Below are 9,706 nucleotides of genomic sequence, written 5' to 3'. Positions count from 1 at the left end.
TATGCAAAATAACCCATAACCGCTCGTTCATAAGACGATGGTCTTGTGCCAAAGATGCTAGACATCAAAGGAAAATAGGAATTGACTAGAATTTCTAGAAGGGTGAGTCTCAATTCTAGTTTTCTAAGATGGTCAATATGAACTCCTAGAGCTAGATCCTAAGACCCTAGAAAAGGAAATGACCTCAAAATTGAGGTTAACAATGTATTCAGTTTTAGTTCTACTTAAACAAATGTCTTTAGACTCCAATGTAGACCTCCATAATTCATGTTTTTCCTGGGCTTTTTCTCTCGTTTTATCCACGAGAAGAATATCATCAGCAAAAAGCATACACCAAGGTACATCCTCCTGTAGACCATCCATAACTAAAGCAAAAAGATATGGGCTTAAAGTCGATCCCTGATGTAAACCAACAGAAATAGGAAAATATTTTGTCAATCCTCCTTCAGTTTGAACACAAGTAACAGCTCTAGTATACATATCTTTAATGACTTGAATGTAAGTCATATCAACACATTTCTTCTCGAGAATTTTCTAAAGGATATCTCTTGGAACCTTATCGTAAGCTTTTTCTAAATCAATAAAAATCAAATGTAGATTCTCCTTATTATCTCTGAACTTCTCCATCAAACCTCTCAATAAATGTATAGCTTCCATAGTAGACTTGCCCGGCATAAATCCAAATTGATTTTGAGAAATTTTTGTGATGCGTCTTAACCTATGTTCAATTACCCTCTCCCATAATTTTAAAGTATGACACATCAACTTAATTCCTCTATAATTTGCACACTCTTGTGCATCCCCTTTATTCTTAAAAATGGGGATCAAAATACTCTTCCTCCACTCCTCAGGCATCTTTTTAGTTTTTAAAATAATATTAAAGAGTTTAGTAAGCCAAGAAACTCCCAAATCTCCCAAATATTTCCACACTTCAATTGGGATATCATCAGGTCCTAAAGACTTTCCACCCTTGGTTTTCTTTAAAGCCTCCTCAACTTCTTTTTTGCTAATGCGACGGTAAAAATGAAACGTTTTATTATTATTTACGATATTAAAATCACTAAGTTCGATCGTATTTTCGGACTGGAGAAGCCTATTCAAAAAAAAAAATCCCCTGTTATAGATGAATGACTTATCATTAGGATGCCCCGGTCAATGTTGAACCTAGAGTAACAAACCTTCACTTTATCTAGGTCCTGGCACATTCTGAAAGTTATATTCAAGCCATCCTCCACCTTCTTTTCTAAAAAACAATGCAGTCCTTTAGCTCCACGATGTCTTCCTCCAAATTTGTGATCAGGTATGCATATCCGACACTTTAGATTTTGCCTGCACCAAAGCATCGCCGAAATCCTACCTTTTGGCAATAGAAAATAAGTCCTCTTTGTTTATCACAAGCTCTACACGAGTAGTGACAAACTAAGAGAGCAAATCTTCTACACTCACTGAAAGGGTCATTCAGTGAACTAAGGATGGTCCTATTGATGAGTGTGAATCATTGACATCCTTCAATGAAATTATTAATTGGACTCAAGTCGGCCACCCCCGAAGCTTCTGCATCCACCCTCTCATCCACTGAAGCCAAAGAAACACTAATAAATTTTGGAGCCAGTAGGCTCCCCCTCAAAACCGAGCAGTCGATGTTAGAATCCAAATCAGGAAGGGACAATGTCTGGCTGACGAGTCTCCGGACCTTCAATCTCCAAGAGTTCACCCTAATCTGACATAAGGAAGAAATAAAGAAAAAACTCATAGGTCAAGAAAGCATAAGACAGACCTGCACCTGTACTTATAGCGTTTCAGACCGATCAGCTCAGGTATATATATATAAAATTAAAAGAAATGAAGAAATTGCAGGGAAACTGACCAAAAGATTTCATTTATGTTTCAAAATCAAAATATGACTTACAAATAATCTAAAAAGTCCTTTTTACAAGCGTTAGAAAAGAAATTAAGCAAATTACATAGAAACCAGGATTGGGCTATACATGCGACCCATCGTTGGCTTGATCGCTCTCGTCCTCGTCCTTAGCCTCCAAATCAATTATCAGCATGGAAAAATTTCTCAAGATCGATCCACTCAGAGGAAATCAGTCGGGCCTTCAACAGATGGCCAATGCTGGAGAAAACCCCTTCTCTGAACTTCTCTGCAAGAAGAGTCACCTTTGTCGAGCGGGAGGAAAGCTAGGCAAAAAAACTCCTAAGGCGTCCTAATCACTGTCACTTGGTTCTTCAAGACCCAACTTTCCTCAATAACCGAAAGCAGCTTCTACTGGCTAAGCAACTCTTCAGCCTTTTTCAGCTTCTCCTCAGCTTCGACCAATTTTTGTTCAACATCCAGTCATTCACGGCGTTCTCGATGAAAGACTAAAGATTGGAGCTGAGATCCTTTCTAGGCTATGAAGTGATATTTATCAGTCATTCGATACAGGATGAGCAAGCTCTACTCCTGTAAGGCCCCTTCAAAGATGAGAAACCATGTTATATTGGCTATTTTATAAAAGGGTAGCGAACCGCCGCCGTGTATGCAGAATTCTTGTACTTTTGGAGGATTATCAGCGCAAATTTGCAATCGTGGCTTGTGCTCGTTTTTGCTTCCTCGTACTGCATTGGAATCCACTTGAGATGAAAAAGGGGATAACTCACCATAGTCGGTCATCGGGGCCTTCCCCTTGCGATGAAGCTCCTCATGATTGATTGGCTCGAGCAGACTCAGCTTTGTAGGGTTTTTCGACAATGGCCTTGCCAAACGCTCCCCCTGACGCTCTGAAATCATTATGACATGAGATTTGGCCAAGTCACTAGAAGTCGGACGGCTTACCTCATCCCTCACGGACAATGTCTAAAAAGTCAGAGTAGTCGACCGAGGGTTGGCAAGCTCTGTCTCCCGCCTCTTTACTGAGGCCTCCCTTGCATGCTTAATAGAGCCCTCGGTGTCCAGTCTTTGCGCCTCTTGAGGACTTGCATCCGAAAGAAAATTTAGCTTGCCCCTAAAAGGTTGGTCTCTTGATGAATATTAGCTCATCTATCCCAACTCTTTGAAAGATAACTGTGGAAGAAGAAACAAAGTAAATGAGATCCACACTTTCCAAACTTATGGGCCCTCCAGCCGGAAACACCTTGGGTATCGACCATTTCGCCGCTCCGGCAATAATCGAGCAAGCCTTTTTCTTGGTTGCCCAAGCAGTCACCACCTCATCTCTCAGTCTTGCGGACGTCCAACTGTAGCACCTTATTGGCAAAGGCCAGCTCGAGATGTCGCGACCCGACTCAGGGCTTGAAATCAACCAAGACTGGAACAAACGGTCAAACAGTGGAAATTAAATTTTTTATATTCGTTTGTAGTTTAACAAATAAAAAATTCACTAATTAAATTAAATTAAAACAATATATTTAATGTTGCATTGTTATTGGTTGTTCGCATCTTCTATAAATATTTTTCCTTCTATTGCTCATCTTTTAATCACTTAAAATCTAGCTGAAAAGTTAGTTAAAAATAATTATGAGCTAAACGAGACAGTAAATACTCGTACTTATAAACCACAGTAATGCAAAAGAAAGGGAAGCGATATGCATATCAGTCAAGCTTTTAATAACTAATAAAATATTTAATGTTATTCAAAGAACCTTACTATAACAAACACATATCAATATCATTTTATATTTATACAACCATCATAGAAGCATCGTCTAAAAATTGTGTCAATTAAAACACATCAATATAATATTATTTTTCATATATGTGCATGAGTAGTGTTCTTCCACTAGTATCATCAAGAGGCGACTCCAGCAAAGTCAGTTATACACATATAAGCAGTCAACATAAATATCTCATTTATATATTTGTCACATTAACTTCAGCATATTATGTAAAGCATACACCAAATGCATAAAAGTATACAACTACAACATTCATAACAATATGACCGATAAAAAAATTATCTTAATCAAAATAAAACATGTGCATGTGTCTTTAACTGTAAAACATTTGAGAAGAAATAAATTATTAATATAGATTAAAAGTACGATTACTCACCTCAAAATTATATGACTTATTTTATACACATTTAATATTTACCTCCAATAATTAGCTGCCTACAATATGGTAAAAATTTAATCTGAAGCATAACATTAATTATACTTAAATAATCTCTTAATTATTTATGTAACTTTAATTGTTGAATAGAAGCTTTATTTTTAAGTATTCATGTTAATTTAATTTGACTATGAGAACTTCAACTAAGTCAACATTTATGATTTTTTTCAATATTCAATAAATGTCCACCTAGCTTTAAATAATTAATTGTAAACTTTATTTTCATATTTCAAATAAATCATTTATGTTATTATGTTTATAACATTTATTAGTATTATACAATATTAAAATACAAAACTTATAGTTCTTAACTTAGCAAAAGCTCGGCCCGGCTCAACATCCGTTTTTCTTCTTTCTTGGCACACTAGCTTCTTCTCTCCTCTTTTTATGCTCAATTGCTCCTCTTCCTTCGCATGCTCGACTTCGTTCTTCCTTCACCCGAACACTAGGGCTTGGTCGAGAGCTCCTCTTGCTCTATACGCGATCAGACTCCAGCATGCAGAAGAGCTCCTTCTACAGGTTACCTCTTCCTCCGACTTCTCCTCGAAACCGTCTCACTTCTCATCTTTTGGCTTCAACATTCTCTTTCCTCATGCTTCTTCCTACTCACAACTTCTTCTTCCTCTGTGCTCACACAAGCTCTCGCATGCTAGCCGCTCGAAGTTCTTTGTTGCCTCCTCGCACGAGAAGTCTTTCAATTTAACCTGCATGTGGCTTCGAATCTCTTTGTAAGTTCCCACCTCTCATTTCCTCTCCCCTCTATTCATTTTCTTCAACTCATCATTTCTCCTTCTACGATTCTTCATTTCGTCTCCCTTGTAATTGAAACGGGACCATTATACGAGGTATTGATGCACCTACAACTTGCTTCCTTTGATTATGATGGCCTTCAACGACACCCTCGTCGACGCCTTCCTCTTCACCTTTGATGGGGATTCCACGGACGAGACTATCTTGATGGACCACGCCACAAAAAAGAACCCAGGTAGAATCATTGCTTCCAATCCGCTTCCAATCTTTCACCTTGTTTTCCAACCTCAACAGCTGGAATCTACCGACCAAGGAAAATGCTTCCAATCTTTCACCTTGTCAACCTCAACAGCTGGAATCTACCGACCAAGGAAAATTGACAAACCCATTAGTTTGACCCATAACGCGAACATGTAGCTGAATAGGTTAATGGACCACGGAATCCATATTGGCAGAACAAAACAAATGTCATGGTGGATGCAATGAAGTTGGGTTGATCTGAGCTGGGATGACACCGTAATCGACAAATATGGAGTGTTGATCGAAGCAAAACGGTAATTGAAGACCGAACCAAAACTGAACCTTATAGAACAAGAGATCAGAGTCATATAGTAAAGTCACTCAGTCTGCCTCACTAGCGACCCAAAGCTTAATGGTGGAGTCAAAGATGTAACTCTCTTCCTGTAAGTCAATCTTAGCTCGAGTCATCCAGGATTGATCATCCAGGGCAACCTATCCAAAATTTTATGAAGATATTGGGGATCCATAAGCAGAGCACGATAATGAAATCCGAGAAACCAAAAGGAAGGGAAAGATCAAAAGAATACACCTACACAACACTACGCCTTTTATATATAGATAGAAACAGAGGAAGTCTGACTATTGCACCAGGGTAAAAATTGAAGTAAACAGCCATTTCTATAATAAGCTATTAGCGGAATCACACCATCATAAGAAACATGGCAAGAAAATTACTTTTATTTGGGAAATAATACTTAAATTACAACAAAGTACTTGGAAATTAGCCCGACGCTAAATATTTTACTAAGGGATTTGTTGCTTCTGTTAAGATAAGCCTTAGTCAAAGCAGTCTCCTATATAGGAGCACCCCTTCGTATATAAATTGATTCAGCCGATCTGATTCAGCTTGTTCCTGAAAGATCAAGGACATCTCCTGAACATTCAACAATTCTTGATGAAGTGTCACCGCCGTCTCCTCTATTCCTCTCCATATGAACCAATAGAGCTCTCAATTTCGTCCAAACAATCCATGGATGTCAGGAGTCGATCAGCTACCTCCCCGCATCCTTCATAAGGGTTTTCAAGGTGATCAACCTCGCCATCCTCGCTCGAGAGCCGACTGCCCTCGCCTGGCGGCAGCTATGATTGACCCCTTAATCGAATTCCTATCCGAGTCTATAAAAGTCGGATCATTAACCAAGTTTATCAGAGCCAAGTCATCTGCACTAAGAGAAAAAAACAAAGACTTCAAAAAATCAAATCCTACAAACAAGACCAAAGCCCCTCATACTCAAAAATTGATTCCATTCAGATAACGCAGTCGACATAGCACCCTCATCAAGGAGCACCAGTGAAAGTGATAGAAGAATAACAAAAACTTAGTGACCTGTTCAACCAGAGGGTCTTGTGCCACAGCAGAAGGTTGGGTGGTCGGTTCAAGGATCAGTTTGATAGGTTGAGCGTTCCTCCGCGTCACGCTAAAAGTCAAATTAGATTATCCCACCTAATCTGATTAGGGGAGTGCAACCTTTTTCTTCTTCACAATGACCTTCTTCTCACCTTCTTGGAGGCCCTGTTCTTTTGGTTTCTCAAAAGCGGAGCGAATAAGATCTTTGGTGGGAACGTCAACATATGGTTTAGGTATCCATTACAATGCCTAACACACGGAAGCTGTTTAACTCAAAAAGGAAAGGTGCAGAAAATATAAGGAATGGAAATAAGTCCTATCGCGCCCCATTTATAAGCATCGAAGCTACCAAAATCAATGAAGCTTAATCATTGAATCATTAATTAAAATTGAATGTGATTTTCTTCTACATTAAATTCTCTCATTCTTATCATAATGTCGTTTTCAAGAATTAAGAGAATCAAGAAACTAAAATATATACATCGAAAATGATTCTGCACTGATTATCAAGGGTTCTAATGTTTTAGAAGAGAAGAGTACAATGAAGGTTGACCCACCATTAAAAGATCGTGAGGCCCACAAGACCGAACGAGCAAAGTCATACGAGGCAAGTTAACTAGCCAAAACCGACTAAAACATGAGGTCGACAAAAAGATGATTGAATGATCCAAGCATGAGCCATCTAGTTAGAAATGAGCTAAAAGAGCATCCGAGCCAAACACTACAGCCTACCCTCCCTTCCCCCAATCGCTTGAACTAGGACTGCAATAGGCTGGGCAGGCAGGGGAGAAGAAGCTCGGTACAAGGCGCCCCCCAACCAATAGAGCTAATCCAATAACTAACCAGGCTGAATCAGCCGACTGAGCTGGCCCTGTCGACCCAAAGTCAACCAAGCTTAATCGACAGAGCTAGAAAGCAATCGGATGAAAAGTATATACATGTAAAATACCCTAGCACGAACCCCTTCCGAATAGAAATAAAAATATAATTTCATCATTGTACTTTCGCCCCAATAAGTACAAAAAATATATTATAAAGAGGACACTATTCATCATTGTTCATTACTATCTCTATCTCCTGCTCTTCTTAGTTACGCTCCATCCCTTAGGTGTGATTCACTACAATCTCAGATTAAACAAAAAAATTGTTATTGATCATGAAATGAAGTCTTAAATTACAAATCCTATCCACCTTGTCTTCCTCTTCCTTCTCTTCTTACTTCTTCCTTCTTATTCCCCTTCTTATTCCTTTCCTCCCCCCTTTTCGGGAATCCACATCTACCATGTTTGAAGAATTGCATCTCCATTACTGAATCTAGATAGTGTGCACAACCTCGCAACCCGTCCACTAAACTGGTCCCCTTACATTTCCTAACTTAAATAAAAAATTTTCTAATGATTTTAATCAGTCATAAGTTTTCTTTGCAAAACGAAAATAAAAAAAAACAATCGAATATAATATGTTCTGTAAAGCCAATATAGGATCCATTCTTGATTAACCACGTCCAAAGGATAAAACATTAAAATGATAAGTTAAGGTTGAGCAGAACAAATTAACACAAACCACCCAATCGCGAGTCTTTGCAAGCCTCTTGGCAAGTGCATATATGCAATAGGCTATGTCAGCCCGTGGTCGAGCAACAGATATTGATGTAAATATTCCTGAAATTCATTACAAAGAAAAAGTGATCAATGGCGCTTCTACAACCCAAAATATGATGAAAAGTTAATCACAATAAACCTTAAAATAATAATGGCAAAAAAAACATCCAAAAAGTTGAATTAAAAAAATGTATCAAATTCTAAGAGAAGAAAGAAAACACAGCAAACCCACTCCTAACGTGTCGTTCTTTTGGTGGGCATTCTTCGTGATTTGTTGCTTTCACAATGGCAATATCCAGTTCCTTCATCAAATTCAACAATCCCAAATTATTAAAAAACCAGAAGGGAACAAAACCAAAATGCGAAAAATTCATTCGTTCTTGAAATCAAATATACCAACCTTAAATTCACTACTGAATTTGGCAATGCCAACCCTTGTGGAATCCTTAAGGGCGCCATAGGCTCTCCTCCATGTCCCCATTTCCTCTTCTCTCTATATTTCTCTCCCTCTATCCGTCAATCCATTGAGAAGAGAGAGGCAAAGATATCGTTTCTCCTTCTCTGTTAACCCTCGAGAGGTTAGAACAAGGAGAGAGACGATTCGGAGAAGAAAACTTCCCACGCTCCCTCTCTAAAATTACGATGTATTTTATATCTTGCAAAATATGCACGTACTGTCGCCAGTTTGAAATAGTCTGCAAAACCCGGAAAATATTTGAGTTCATGTTATATCTTTGTTATACTCCTGTAATTTTATTGTAATTTATCTATAATTTATTTGTAATTTACGAATAAATTGTGTGCTTCTATAATTCTGATAGGTACAGATAAGTTACAGGGAGGTTATAGAGGGTATAACGTGAATATAACCCCTGTACACTCTGAATAACCTCTGACACACGCAACGCTGCGACGCAAATATTTTCCGCAAAACATAAACAAAGCTCAATGATTTGTTACAATTTCATTAGCATTTACACACTTATCTATTCAACAAGCCAGGAAAGAAGATTTTATGTCCATCATTAAAAACACAAATGTATAAATATATTTGCATATAAATATTTAATCATTTATATAAGATATTAGATTAAATTTTGGGGTATTCACAGACATATTCCAAAATCTTATGTATTTACATATCCAATACTTATATTTTATCTTTTATATTTGTCATCTAAATCTTTCATCATGTCAAACATATTAACATTTTGATTTTTAGAAGGTTATTTTTTTCATACATGAATAAAATGGGAGTGGCAAATTTGTAAATCGTCCGTAAATTTTATGTTTATGATTTATGAATAAAGGATTTAATTTAAAAAGTTAAGATAGATTAATATTTTAAAAAAATGATCATTTGTTTAGTTGTTTTAGGGTCACTTTAACGAAAAAATATTGTGTCTATTGTTCGGGCGAAATTCGAGTCTGGACAATGGCTGCAATACACAAAGGAGAAAAAAACGGACAACCCTTTAAACATTATGTCAAGTTTTTCTTCAAAGTCCGAGTCAAGTCCGCACTGCTTATATTTCTTTGCTGACGACATTACCTGTGTCATTGAAATGGAGGAGAGGGTTTAGTGCGTTTATTAGAGAAAATAAGTAATGT

General features: G+C 37.6%; 1 protein-coding gene across 1 annotated transcript in view; it reads right to left on the bottom strand.

The window, feature by feature from the left end:
• LOC110019143 (putative clathrin assembly protein At5g57200) overlaps nt 1-8,744 on the bottom strand; it is a 36,567-nt gene extending 27,823 nt beyond the window's left edge. The window contains exons 1-3 of the mRNA XM_020716719.1: nt 8,496-8,744; nt 8,328-8,397; nt 8,058-8,155 (exon numbers count right to left, since the gene is read on the bottom strand). Of these exons, the coding sequence (XP_020572378.1) occupies nt 8,058-8,155; nt 8,328-8,397; nt 8,496-8,576 (249 nt within the window). The 5' untranslated portion in view covers nt 8,577-8,744. The remainder of the gene's footprint in view (nt 1-8,057; nt 8,156-8,327; nt 8,398-8,495) is intronic.
• Between the last annotated feature and the right edge of the window lie 962 nt (nt 8,745-9,706).

The sequence above is a fragment of the Phalaenopsis equestris genome, unplaced genomic scaffold (assembly GCF_001263595.1).
Source record: "Phalaenopsis equestris unplaced genomic scaffold, ASM126359v1 Scaffold000050, whole genome shotgun sequence".
Taxonomy (NCBI): domain Eukaryota; kingdom Viridiplantae; phylum Streptophyta; class Magnoliopsida; order Asparagales; family Orchidaceae; genus Phalaenopsis; species Phalaenopsis equestris.
This window is presented reverse-complemented; position numbering and strand designations above follow the sequence as displayed.